The sequence below is a fragment of the Hesperophylax consimilis genome, chromosome 23 (assembly GCF_061612785.1).
Source record: "Hesperophylax consimilis isolate HC1 chromosome 23, BYU_Hcon_1.0, whole genome shotgun sequence".
NCBI lineage: Eukaryota > Metazoa > Arthropoda > Insecta > Trichoptera > Limnephilidae > Hesperophylax > Hesperophylax consimilis.
Genome location: NC_142858.1, coordinates 17956178 through 17970722, shown reverse-complemented (window position 1 = coordinate 17970722; position 14545 = coordinate 17956178). Strand labels below are relative to the sequence as shown.

At 33.7% G+C, this 14545-nt stretch overlaps 1 protein-coding gene across 14 annotated transcripts in view; it reads right to left on the bottom strand.

The window, feature by feature from the left end:
• The window catches only part of LOC149412399 (coiled-coil domain-containing protein AGAP005037), a 408813-nt gene that overhangs the window by 17800 nt on the left and 376468 nt on the right, over positions 1-14545 (bottom strand). For 6 of the 14 annotated variants that reach the window (XM_089645768.1, XM_089645778.1, XM_089645769.1 and 3 more), the window contains 11 exons: positions 13974-14021; positions 12830-12889; positions 10906-10995; positions 8609-8671; positions 7604-7764; positions 6809-6949; positions 5227-5339; positions 4481-4501; positions 3760-3907; positions 3071-3171; positions 508-616 (listed from right to left, as the gene is read on the bottom strand). In XM_089645768.1, the coding sequence (XP_089501894.1) occupies positions 508-616; positions 3071-3171; positions 3760-3907; positions 4481-4501; positions 5227-5339; positions 6809-6949; positions 7604-7764; positions 8609-8671; positions 10906-10995; positions 12830-12889; positions 13974-14021 (1055 nt within the window). Of the gene's footprint in view, positions 1-507; positions 617-3070; positions 3172-3759; positions 3920-4480; positions 4502-5226; positions 5340-6808; positions 6950-7603; positions 7765-8608; positions 8672-10905; positions 10996-12829; positions 12890-13973; positions 14022-14545 lie in introns of all 14 variants that reach the window. The other 8 variants (XM_089645771.1, XM_089645770.1, XM_089645772.1 and 5 more) reach the window with 8 other exon arrangements.

The following is a 14545-nucleotide window of genomic DNA, read 5'->3' as shown; positions in this document are numbered from 1 at the left end:
TTACGTGAGCAACTTACAGGAAAAAACTTACAAGTGTAAAGGCAGCTTTAACTGTACTAAATTTCTGCACACATTTCCTTAAACCAAATTGCCACTGCAGAAATACTTTGCTGTGTTGAAGCAGTGATGCACTCAGAAAAAAATGTGAAATAAAGCATTAATAAATAACTTAATATTGATCATTCACATGAAACCAATATGTTTAGTGAAATACCTCCTATTCGAATATTGTAACCCTAAAACAATGTTTTTTGTATAATCTAACACATAAATCAGAAATTTATCGTTCAATACACAAATTATATCTTTTTATTTATTAGAAATTATGATTTTACGTAACTTCTTTTCAAAATTAAATAGAAGCATCAATTTTATTTGGCAAAATCTCAGTTACCTGCAATTTTTATTACATACTAATCGGTTACATAAATCTAGTTTATAATTTAGAATTAGTTGATTAATTACTTTGGTGGTAACTAATAAGGTAAGCTGGCTAAGGTGTCTTACCTTGTTGTGAGTGTTTTCATGGGGGTGCAGGTCCTCGAGCTCCAGATCGTCCAGGTCGGGGGACATGCGCCCGTCGCAGGGCAGGCGCTGTTCTTGTACACTGGCCAGTCTGCAAAACATTATAACGGTCAGAATCACCCAAAATCTTTCAAAGTGCTTTATTATTACAGTGAAACCATTACTGAAGCTGCTGCTTATCGGTGGCCTAGCAAACACATGTGTTAAGGGGGGGCTAGGGTTAATTCGTACGAAAAAAGGCATTTTTTTGTGAATTTTTTGTGACAATACAGTTAAAATTTCTTTATTAAATCTAATAGGACAGTAAAGTATGACATTTAAAGAATGTTGTATAAAATTTTCACGGAGAAATATTAAAAAACACGGCAATGGCAGCAATTATTCGGACGTGTCTCAAAAAAAAGCAGAATGGCGGTGCCCCTCATAACTCGGTGCTGGGTCATCTGAAATCAAAAAATCAAAGTTCATTCGTTAGATAATATTTTTTCCCAGGTAAAGCTGGGAGAGTTTTTCGAAATTTTAATTTTTCACTTTTTTGGAACACTTTGAAGGGAAAACGCTATTTTTAGTGAAAAAAATTGGCTAATTTGTTATTGTAAAATAATAATTATTAACAAATTTGAAAAACTCTCCAGCGTTACCTCGTAAATTATGTACAAAAATAGTTTTCAAATTTTCAAAAGGATCGGTGCAGTAGTTTTGAAGTTATGACGGTCACCGACTTTGAAAACGTGAGTTGTGGGAAAAACGCTATAAAGTTTTGAACACTAAAAAATCTGGTATTAAACGTTTATAAGCAAATTTTATCGGCTTACCTCACACTGAATCATCAATGCCAGGTCCATAAAGGATGTTGCTATCATCCATGATGTCTAAAGCACCTTTTTGCTCCTGTCTACGACGAATCCTGCCTTCTTTAGTTTGTTTCTCAGCTTCCTGCTCTGCTCGGCTTATACGTATGGTCGGGTAGGGATTAAAATCCGACAGGTATAAAAATACTCGTAACTTCGTCAATTTTGCTCCAATCAACTTGAAATTTGAACACAATATTCTTAACATATTAAGCATTTATTTAAAAAAAAATTAAAAAATGCAAAAAAAAAAAATTTAAAACCCTAGCCCCCCCTTAAGAGCAGTTTTGAGTAAAAACAATTACGTGTTTTGTGAAGCATTAATCAAAATTACTTACATTGTAATTAGATGTTTTGTGGAAAATTTACATTATGTACTTATTTCATCTAGAATCGATAAAAAGCATATATTCTCCATAATTTTTGTTCTTATTCTTATAAATAGAATTTTCAAAATCCACTCAACACGTGTGCGCTAGGCCATTGTTATATGCCGTATGATAAAAATAATAATATTTTAAAACTTTGCATAGCGCCGTTTTAGCGTAAAATAATTACAAGGGTGCTTTACAATAATTATGAATACATAGGCTCCATCTCATAACTAACGATTGATGACCTACTTGATGCACTAATAGCATTCACCGGCTACTGCTCGTCAATGCAATTATGAGATAAAAAAAACTTTAAAGTTCTATTTCTCCCGATTTACGTTTTGGTCTGTTGGATAATAACGAATAATGCTAGAAAAAAATCGTAATTTAAAAAATTGGATCCCACTTAAGAAGTTTTTTTTTCCGGTCCCTTGGAAAACTTCTTAAGAGAGATTCATTGTATGTATATCACTATCATTTAACATAATATAAGGTACATTTGCAGCATGTTCTAGAATGGAAGATATTCTTAGTATTGCGCAGGTGTAAGACCGCTATTCAGAATTGAAATATTGGATGAAAAGTAACAAGATCTGAATAGCCAGGTACTTCACCATCTTCTCTTTTCCCTCTTCCTTCCCCTCCCCACTACCTTCAGCCACACAAGGTGCCGCAAATGGGAATTCCATAGTCTCTCTGGCTACAGGCGGTAGGGAGCACTCTTGTGCGGTATTCATAATAAAAAAAATATATATATTTATATTTATATATATATATATATGTGTGTGTTTACTATAAATACAATTCTCCGCATACAGAAAACACCTCCATTACTGCCGGTCTCTTGTTGTTTATTTCCAGTTTCCTAGGGCTGCGGTATTTGCTTACACACCTTCTAGCCAACTAAACTTGGGCCTTCTAACACTCCTTCAACCTGGAGGTTTATTTAATTGGAGCCTCTTCAATTGCCAACTATTTTCTATTCTTCAAACGTATACAGACAACAATATCACTTCATCCGCCAAAGAATATTTTCTTCTTGCTTTGAAAGATTCGTCTTAAGGTCGTCCCCTCAAAAATGGCCAAAACTTTTTATCTACTCTTGTCCTCCTCCTAGGACTAGATTAATCTCACAATGTCGTCAGCAAACAAAAAATAATGATTATTGCTGCAAACCGGTGTTTGCATTTAGACTGCAATATTACTACTAATTTCTCCGTATAAGTATGCTAATAATATTAGGATAGTTATGAACAGTTTACCTCCAAAATTAATTCAATGTTAAAGCCTTAAAATTATATAAAAACATGGATAAATTACCTTTTCAATGTGACAAGAGTCCCAGTCAATTTTTTGCATCTACGCAGAGCCATTTCCAGCCGCTCCGGTTCTTCCTTCAGAAACTTTTCCTCGCGCACCACCTTAAAATATTTGAGAATGAAATTAATACGAAAATCTCCCGAGGTATCTCAAACTGATCGGAAAAGGTTCACTTTGTTCATTGAATAAAAATAATCGAATATCATCTGATAGTTTTAATTGTCTGCATTTAGAACATTAGAATGATTTTCTCCCCTGTGGGTTTTTTCTTTTCGTTATTAATCTTTATAAGAAATAAAATGATTGTTTTGGCTATGCCTGTTTCAGTGTGCAGAAATTGTCCCAATTTGAGAAAAACCTGTGGTAAGTATAGAAAAAGTTTTAGTTACTATGTTCTGCATATTTATTAAATAAAATAAAATAATGTAAAAATTGTATATGTATCTAATTCTGGGAAGAACTTTAATATGCCATGGGTGAAAAAAGGTTGAAAACATTGGTCTTGTCATAGTCAGATATTTTCTAACCTTCCTCATTCTCTTCTTCTTTTTTTCTTCTTTTCTCCCAACATTGTAACACCATGGATCAGTGGGTCCATCCAGTGGAACTTCATTATAAAACTGCACTTGGTTTACCAGTGACATGCTGTGACTTTCTTTGTAATTATTAAGATATTCTAGTACTGTTACCTTTTCCATCTCGTTTCCCAGCATGCCCTTCATGCCCTCATGCAGTGAGGGGAAGCGAACCTTCAGATCAGCCACGGTCTTGCTGCTCTTGGATAGAATGAGGGCCATCCGCTCCACGTCCAGCATGTTCACGCGAGTCTTCCGGTTGCTGTTGGCCAAACTTCATTATCACTTTACAAGTCATACTTAAAAACTGGTTATAATTTTGCCGCTATTACCTATTTTTACGAAATATTTAAGGGCGTAGAAGAGGAGACATAAATGTAAGTGCGAGCAAAGAAAGTTAATTTGTAAATTTTCAACAACTGTTATTGCGATTTCAGAATCTGAAATGGAAGAATTTTGATTGCAAGAAAGAGAAGGGATGAACCCGACATTGTTCTTTTAATCGCATTAAGCTATCTATCCTAATTAAGATGGTGTTTTTTCATAACTTTTTCACCATCTTCGTGATGATTAAACATCAATCATAGAACGTTTTTGTTTGCACATATGCTATTTCCCCACTATAGCAATGTTCTATGCTTCATGTAAAGTGGCAGTAAACAACAAAAAAACTTTTTAATGAACTTAGCGCAGAATTATAAAAATATTTTTGAGTTATATATATATGTGGCGTTCTCCTTCAGTTTTCAAATATAAAAAGTCTAAAATTATTTGAGTGATCAATGTGACCTTACGATGCGTGAAGCCGTTTTTACAAAGTTCATAAAACACTCACAATACACACGCCGAAGAGTCACTAGAATTTCCAGGGTCCCATTAATCAGGTTGCGGATTAACCAGGGCAGTAAAAAAATAATAAAATAAACATTATAATAATTTCACAAAGTATCAACAAGGTCAGACCGAAATTCTACGATATTACTCACTACGGTGCACGGGCCAACTAAACAGAAATATGTACAAACATAATAAGAGCATGTGCTTCATTTTGTGATCTTACGATCTGTATATGAGTGTTTTTATGGATGAAGGAAATAAAAAATTTATGGATTTTTTGCTGTAGGTATGCCAATTCACTCTTGTAAGTTCATCTGCCTTTTACCTCGTTATATAAGGAGTGCATTACAGATAAGAATATAATTATTGCTAAATAAAGGGTCAACAAATCATATTCTTCTGTTATCAAGTCTGCCTCTTACTAAATTGACTACCGAAACACTATTTCAGCAAGTAACTTCGGTAGAGACGGTGCAGTGCTTCTAATATGGGTCAATTTTTTTCTTGACTTTCCGATAATCAACTTTACAGTATGACAAATTGCTTTTTTAAACTTTAATGAGTATCTGAATCCAAAATTCTTTCTATTATTCAGTCTTTTCAGTTAATTCGTCTCATTGTCTAAATATGCTTTCCATGAAAATGTTAATCAGATATAATTTTTTTAATTAAGTTTGATAGTTATAGTTGATAAATTATGATTATTGTGCAAAATTCCAATAAATCATTAATCCAGAATAATACCTATGAATGACGCTGCCCCTCAGATGTTCAACCGTGTTTTCCAAGTCACACAGATCTGCTTCCAATTTCAGCATTTCTTGCTTGTAGTCTTCTTCCTCCTGAGCCAGTCGGAGCTAGCAGATAAAAAGATTAGATCATAATATATTTCCCTTAAATATTCAAATGTAATAAATCAATTTACTTTAGGTTTTAATTATATAAAAGTCCCATTTGATTTATTTATAAAGGTTCAGAAGGTGTAGGGGGTATTTCACCATCCTCTTGATAAGCTGTCAATTCATAACTACTATTCTATAACTTAAGGTAACATGTTGATAAACTGGCGAACATTTCACCACAGTTTACAATCTCCCATATTAAAGATAGTTATTGTTTAACTTTTTTTGATAACATTGCTTTTTTCAAACCTTATACCGTCTGCTGCAAAACCTGTCTGTGTAATTCCGTTGTTTCTGTGAATTCCATGGAATCAGAGATGTCAAAATAATAAAACGACACTCTAGCATAGTACAGCAGTTTTCGGTTCTCCAATACTTCCTTTAGAATATTTTTTCAATTTAGAAAATTACAAAAAACATAGAACTCGTGTTTTTTGCATTGCTGCAGCCCTGTCATGTGCGTCGACATATTTTATTCTTCAATTATGGCAAAATCCTCAATGAAATCGAAAATGGAAAAAGTATACATTTTATGTGTAATGCTCTTATGCTCTGCTGTCAAATTTTTTCGAAAATATGTGCAATAGGAAGAAAACTCAGCTAACTTACCTGATAATTAAAAAAAAATTTTTTTTTATAGAATATGGGTTACATTTATACATACATATTAAAGGTTCGAGTACAGTACAGCAAACTTGAATTTTATTTTACAGTATAGCGTTATTGAGTGATGGTGAAATCGAAAGTACACATTATCCTATGAACAGCTTTTTAACAGCATATCAAGAGATGGTGAACCCCAACAAGTGAACTATTGTTTTTATACAGGGTTTTCCAATAAGAAGTGTTATTTTGATATTCAATCGTAAAAGATCAATGGTTTCGTTGCTTGTGTGGCAAGTAGCGCCGTCTTGTTGAAAGTAAAGGTTGTCCAGATCAATACCATCCAATTCCGGCCATAAAAATTCATTAATCATCTCTCGATAGCGCAATCAATTCACCGTGACTGTTGCTCCAGCCTCATTTTCCAAAAAGTAAGGTCCAATGACTCCGCTGGACCATAAACCGCACCAAACAGTCACACGTTGAGGATAGAGAGGCTTTTCAAGAATAACTCTTGGGTTTTCCGAGCCCCAGATGCGACCATTTTGCTTGTTGACGAAGCCACCGAGGTGGAAATGGGCCTCATCACTCAAGATGATTTGCATTTGATTCACTCAAGTGTATTTTACTAATTTCAATGCATTGTTGAAGTGTGTATCTTTCCATTTTTATTAATGGCGTAGTTTCTACTTGTCAAATGTCAAAAAATGACAGCTTCAAAAGTAACATCTACCGAAATAGCGGGCTATTCAAAATAACACCTCTTATTTGAAAACCCTGTATATAATGTATTGCGTTAGGTAAAAAAGATGACGGCTAACCAATCCCGGACTCACAGAATCTTCATGAAAGTTGAAGTCCCCCCCGCTCATAGTCGCATTTTTAAATTTGACGAATGTGTCACAAATCAGGTCCCGCATGGTGTGGGCCTGGGCCAAAGTCATCCGGCGGAGATTACGCATCTGAAAATAATAAAAAGTTCTTGAATTATTACATAAAAACGAAAAAGGTACTAGAAAAATAAATGCTGTGAACTTTCAAAGATAATAATACATAACATTAGTTTTCCAAATATTTATAAATAAAATAAAATAGTCAAAAAAGCTCAGTAAGAATAGAGTTATATGTCCAAAATAACCAGTATCAATCGAAGTGCGTGAGACTTAAGAAATGGTTCAGAATTCATCCCATTCACTCTAACAACGAGGGAATTTTTCCATTTTCATTATTATTGTATAATGCGCTGTCATTCTGCACAGCATCAATTAACAAATCTTAGAATAGTAAGGGATTCATTGAATGGTGCTTTCACCATAACATACAGGCGTCAACTAGCCACTGTACGCAGGGCAGGATGAGTGTGGCGCATTGGCGGCGCAGCGTGTCAGACACGCATTCCGTCGACATGACAAGTGAACCGCTGCTATTGATTCCCATATACATATATATTGGTGAGCGGGATGATTTCCTAACCGAGGATTTAGTGTTTCTTTGTGCAACCTTCTATCAAAAAATCCAATCTCTTATGCCAGGTTGACACCAGACGAGTGAACAAGAGAGGATAGTGACTCGGCATTAGCTTGGGATAACTTGCAGTTACTGTAGAATAGTCTCACCTCAGATCGAATCTCCTTGCATCTCCTATGCAGTTGTCTCAGATGAGCAAAGTACTCGAGGGGTTGAGACGGAATGGCGACCACGCCAGCAGGAACCACGCCCGTGACAGTCACTAGGGCTTTGGGCTTCGGCGGAGGGACAGGCTTCAAGCGGTCGCGTTCTGGGGAAGTATTTTATAACTTAGTCATTGACATTATTATACTAGAAGTTGACAGGGAATAAGTCAAAGTGCAGTTTATTATGTGTCAAGTTAAAGAAATTGATTGTGTTAACCCTATCAATACCAGAGTTCTTCCTCAGGAACATGGAGAAAAAAATCAATGTCTCTTGATTTTGTGAAACAAATCGTCCCGTATTTTGCATAGTGGCTGTTTTGCTTGGACTGGGATCCATTATTATTTTTTATGTTATCTTTAGATTTATGCATGTTAACACTGTACATTAAAAATATTAGAAAGTAAGCAATTGTTTGTTTGATAAAATTTATTGATTGTTCCTGTAAATTTGTGAGGGTGTGTAAAAGTTTTTTATTTTGAATATACCCTTTTTTCATCCAAAAAACATGTATAAGCCTGTCGTTAATTAAGAATACTTATAAACATAACAGCCAGGATCACGTAGTGATTATACTAAAAGGATAATAATATTACAACTTAAATTTATATTAAAAAAATGATAGATCCGTCGTAATGGATTTTTTAATAGCTATGTAAATAAAATTAATTCCGACACCTCTTAGTGAAATATTTTGCACTCACATGCAGTGTGCCTAATAATAATGTGCCCATAGCTTAACAATTAATATAGCCTCTGAAGGCTTTGAAATAAACAATGATTATTATATAAAATGGTAATTAAAAACTAACTTGACAGAGAAACAGCCCAACTACTAAAGAATTTTCCTGATTCATGTCCAGATTTTAACATTTTTTTACTAAAGAAACAGCATTACTAGTTGTGTGATTTTTTTTTTTAATAAAATGCATTTCAAAGTGTGAACCTACCTTGTGAAGACATCCGCGGAAGGGTAGAAGACTTGATAGCAGGTTTCGGTGGTTTTGTATCAGCTAATTGAAGCAAAATATTATTGTTAGTACTTTTATACTTCTACTATTATAATTGAAAAAATCTAATATTTCATACAATAATATCACGAAAATAAAAATAATACCGACTTGACCCTAAAAAAAACCTGACAATAAGTAATTAAATAATAATGCGAGTTTTAATTAAGTTCCCAAACCGTTTTATTGAAGACTTCAAAATGATATATATAATGTTAGTATCAAGAACCAGCCCAAAAGAGTGCACTAAAAATAAATAAGGAATCAATCAAGTAAAACATAACTATGTAAGAAATTATTTTTTATTTGTTTTAAAAACTGGCAGCGTTTCTTCTTTTCAAAATAAAATAATTCAAGTGCGAAAGAAACAACGAGAATAACAAATAATTACTTTGTTCTATTTTTTACATTAACCCCACACAGGAGGCCCTGAGGAAAATAATTTCCCTCATGCCTATGTCATATTTGTGGCTGCTGTGTGGAGGGTCGTTTTAAGGAAAGGAAGGATAGGAAGTTCTGGGAAGGAAAAGGGTATGATTCTGGAGGTCAGTATGTCCAGGAGCGATGTTTTAATACATCCCTCCCACTGCGATACATGGCGATGGTTCGAGAGAGTCTGAATAAAGACGTCAAAAAGCGTCTCCATCAACTGGCCTCATCCGATCCCACCTGTCACGCAGTTGGTGGGCAGATCCATCCGCCGTCAAGACCTAGACAAACCTCACCCCATGAACCTGTGCGCCCCTGCTAAGTCACCAAACAAATGTGTCCGAGGCGGCGGTACCCATACCCGCCTCCCAAATTGTTGTGTGTCTCCCAATAGTCCTTTCTCACCCAAGAGAATTAATTAATCCATAATAATTTATTCAAGTAGTCGAAAACATACTAATTAAGTCTTCTATCACTAATTTTTAGCAGCATTTGTAGATAGCGCTAGTTGTGTTCAACTCCTACAGCAAATAAATGAATTTCCAATAGTCAAGTGGAAACGAATAACTAAAAAGAAAAACTGCTACTGGAAGAATAATAGGAAAAGCTTTACAATATTATTCCCTACAAAAAAATTAAGCATTAGTTCAAAACTGCTCTTTCAATCTGGAATACAAAATATTTTCCCTCCAACCATAATTATATAATAATGATTGTTTTCAGTTACAACACCTGAATGATTTGCAAAGCAGACAGTAAATTTCAAGAACACATCTCTGTGTTGTTTCACGAGATGGAATATTAAATTTCCAGTACTTTAAATAATTTACTTCCGACACTAGTTCGAAAGCAACAATAATAAAAATTTAATGGAGTAATATAATTTATTAATTTGAAAACATGAATTCTGTAACATTTGATTTTCACCACTACAAACATTCATAGGCCATAATGGTGTCACGCAGAATAGGTAAACCAATGGAAGAGTGCTGTGGCCGTGTCGAGTGTACTCAAAGTAAGCTCTATTTTTCCTTGGATGGAATTAATCAATCTTTTTCATAAATCACATTTCTTTAATACGCTCGGCATCACAAAAATCGCACATCTTTGAAAAGAAGTTTTAAGTTTCCCAGAGAAATTCCTTACATCTAACACAAACAATATTGAAATCAATTGAAAGTACATTTAACCATCACTTCGCAGATAATAGTTTCATTTCATAAACGATACAAATTTTCCAAGTACAGGATATTGAAAAACTCCTGCTTTCATACTCTTTACAGATGCTACAACTTGTGTCAACTTCCTTGGATATAAAAGGAGCAGATTATATCAAAAGTAGGTCATTCACTATCCGAATATTGAAGAGGACACACGGGAATAATTAGCGCTAGAAAACAACCCCTTCAAATGGACACCACTGCTGACAAAGCCGCTCAAGTGGTGGCACTACTGCAATCGGGGATGCGACAGTTTGATGTTTCTCGGTAACTAAACATAAGCCGTTTTGCCGTTCGACAGGTTTTCCAACAGTTTCAAGAGACTGGTGGCTTCATCTGGAGGCTTGAATCAGAGCAACAATGCTGCACATCCGAAAGAGACGACCGCTTTATTGTCTCATAAGATTTTGCAATAGGGGCAATTTTTGTGACACCGAGTGTAGATAATCAATTTCACAGGCCTGTCTGAAGCCTAAAGTTCTTATGTAAATTGGCGACATTGGTTTTCATACAAATCAATATAGATCACACTTCTAGTAATTTTCTGTTCAGTGGGTGCCAAATATCCAAAATCCGATAGAAACTTACCAGAATTCTGAGGCGAGTGTTGTTTGGGGGAGTTCATATCCGGCGGTTCATCACTAAATGAGACTGACTTCTCGAATGAGACCGACTTATCTGGAAATTATATCAATCCTTGAACCGACATTAACACATGAAAAAAAATTCTCTAATGCAGAAGATAATAAAAAATTGAGAAAGTATATTTTTAAAAGAAAGCTGAGAGCTGTGTTATGTAATATAATGTTATGTATTATTGAAGCTGTTTTTACTGTTGAAAAACTGATTGAAAGCAGGAAAAAAATCAGAATTGAGTATTTATACATTATTCGGGTTCAACTACTTTAGAACAATGCATAGAAAACATATATTTAAACATCGTAAATACTTTGGTAAGCCGCAGATGAAGTCTATGGCAATAATATAAGGATCGAAGCTCCCAACAACTCCACGCTTTTCTACTTTCATTTAGTATTGTTACCACGTTCGGGGAAGGGCGCTCTTATCGCAGTATTTATGGTTTCACCGGACATCACTTTTAGCTAAGTATGAATAATTTCAAAATACAACGCATTAGTTCTCCAACTTACCTGAAGAATTAACTAATTACACACAAATTCACAATAATAATGATTGGTGTCAGCTAAAAAGATGGCTACAAAATCAATAAATTTATGATGATACAACTTGTTTTCCAAACAATCGGAATCTAAAAAGTTTACGCCAGTGATAATGGGTTAGTATTATTATCAGCTTAAAGTGTGTATTAGTGGTAATCAAATAACTATAACAGTGTTGGTATTGGTGTTTATCCTGGACGTCAAGTAATACCAATAAATGAGTCAAACAAAAAAAAACCTTTAAATCAATAGTAATGACATTTAACTTGAGGAGATTATAAAAATAATAAAATCAAAAATGCTTTAATCCTAATACGTAACTGAAATAATAGTATTAACGCTATGGAATTATTGGTCTCTCCTCTGCAAAATCAATTAGTAAAAATAAAGATAAAAATAAACTGTAGGTAAAAGTCAAAAGGCATGCTGAAATAAAGCACAAACATCAAAAGTAAAAATATCAATAAATAGATTGTTGTGATTTATGTCAATAGTTTGTTGATTAAATAAGAATAGTACCTACTCAGTAGTCAATATAATGGCAATACATCTATGAAGAGATTATCATGCAATGGGGGGGGAGAGTGAAATGAGTGATCGAATCGGGAAGAATAAGTCTAGCGGTATGCTAACTTTTATAATTAACTTAGAAATTCAAAGTTTCGATTGAATAATGAACAAAAGTCATTAATCTACTTTAATGAAAAGTGGTTTTTAATTCCTCAATCAACTTCCATTACGTTTGCACAAATGAATTTGCATATTAATTTGGTGTTACAGTTGTTCTTGCAACACACTGTGTTGTATAATATTGGCTCAATGACAATCATATTTTTAGTTCTGCATAGTTAGGTAATAATTGATTGATTTAAAGTTTTTGTTTCAACATCAAGTTGAGTCACCCCACAGGAAATAACTTTTGGAAACTTTAAGTTTTATTCTAAAATAAATCATATTATTATGTACTTGCGTGTACGCAGATGAAAAAATAAAATATCTACATTAATGTGTGAAAAGGAATTGAAAAGTTTAAATAGTTGGTTTAATCCGTTGGTCCGCAGGAGCCAATTGAATGATAATAATGATCAAAGAATTGTTGAAGAAGTTGTTTTCATAAAAGTATCAGAGTACAAAATATCAGAATGAGAAAATAATTTTGAAAAAGCTCGTTTTACATGCCAATAGAATTTAGATATTTCTGATATTTACATGAAGCATTCAAATGACTATAAGTGAAGCACATAAAGAAAGCACGACTTTACATATATCTGAACTGAACAAGACAATACCGATTAAGTTATAAAGTAGGTAATATAGGTAAAGGGACTTACGATAGCGACCTTTGCCTAACTTGGGAGGTCGGTCAGTGCGCAGAAATGGATCCACAGATTCTAAGCACGAGGTAAATGTTTTTCAATAATTTAGCTTTCAAAAATGTTAACAACTGAAGCATGGGCATTATGTAATAAGAAGCCAACATCTATACTTAAATAACATTGCAAAATGCTGGCAATGTCAAATCATAACTTTAACTGACAAACAATAACAAAAACTCAAATTATTATGTTGGGGAATATCAACAACAAAACGGATAAACCTACTCATTAATGCCATTTATAGAAACGATACAATAATGTCATATCTTAGGATTATTTCATGATAAAGTATCATTGCAACTGAAATATATTATGTAATAATATCATAATAAATTGCAACTAATAAACACAGTTTTATTTGTTTACGTTTTTCACACGAGACTTTCATAGCAGTTGAATAATATGGTAAAACTAAAGCAGCATGATAATGTGTGATGTGTGTTTTGTATTAAAATTTAACTGTTAATATTTTCAAACTATAGCTTGTAAATATATTACTTCTTTAAAAAAGCTCAAAGCGGTAGAAAAACATTCAGGGGGTATCAGACCCTTCATTACATCTGTAATGATCCAATTACATTCATTTTATAAGTATTCTAACAGTAGGAATAAAAGTATTTTTTATATGATATAATAATACATAAACGGTAAAAAATTATAAGATTAAAATGTTTGTTAGATCAGCTGTAAAAGATGCAATTGAGACAGTAATCACCGAAGAATTGTATTTAGGTTTTTTCAATTATTTAGGAGAATACTCGTACTTCAAATGAAAATTAATTTTGGCTAATCTATTCGGAATATTACTTACAAATGCTATAAACCCAGTCAATCAGCTCAATGGATACTGCAGTAGTACTGGATTATAAAATTTCCTGTATTTCTAATAAGAGTTTAAGGACTGGGTAAATACAACAAGATCTGAGGAAGATTAATTCTCGGTACGGAGCTAAACTCTAAGCGTGTTTACCTCGCAAATAAGGGTTATGGGATTATTACTCTGGTACAAGCAGATCGTGAGTATTTCACGAGGGGTTAAGTACGATGTTCATATTATGCGCAATACAAATTATTAGCATTGGTGAGAATATGTACAAACCTACTAAGGACGTGGTACTGGATGATGTTTTTAGCACACCGACTGGCCCTAAATTGGAGAATGTTATTAACGTAAAATGTGGGTTTATTTCATAATAGCAGGTAATGTTTCACAGTGATTTCAAAAGCTTTCCTGATTTGACATTGAAACCGAATTATTTGAAGTGATAAAGCTCATTATTGATTCAATGCTTTCCTCGTTTGAACGTGAGTTAAGGAATTTATTTATTTTTACATTATTAACTCTTCAGGGAGATGTGAACTTATGTGCCAACATGGATATGTTAATTTGTATGTGAGAACATGATGGAATATATTTATGAAATCTGTCCAGTTGAGAAAATATATAACAATCGCTTTACGGGAAATATTACGCAACACAACTAAATTTATTGATATTTAATATAACATGAAGCTTTGCGAGTTCATTAATAATATTTTAGGCTCTTCAATCGCTTCTAGTTTTATTTTCATAAACATGTATTTCACTTTCCATCAAATATATCGAGGAGCTTAGTTACTCGATTCCATCACACATTTAAATGACTTCATAGATCGATACGCATCAATATC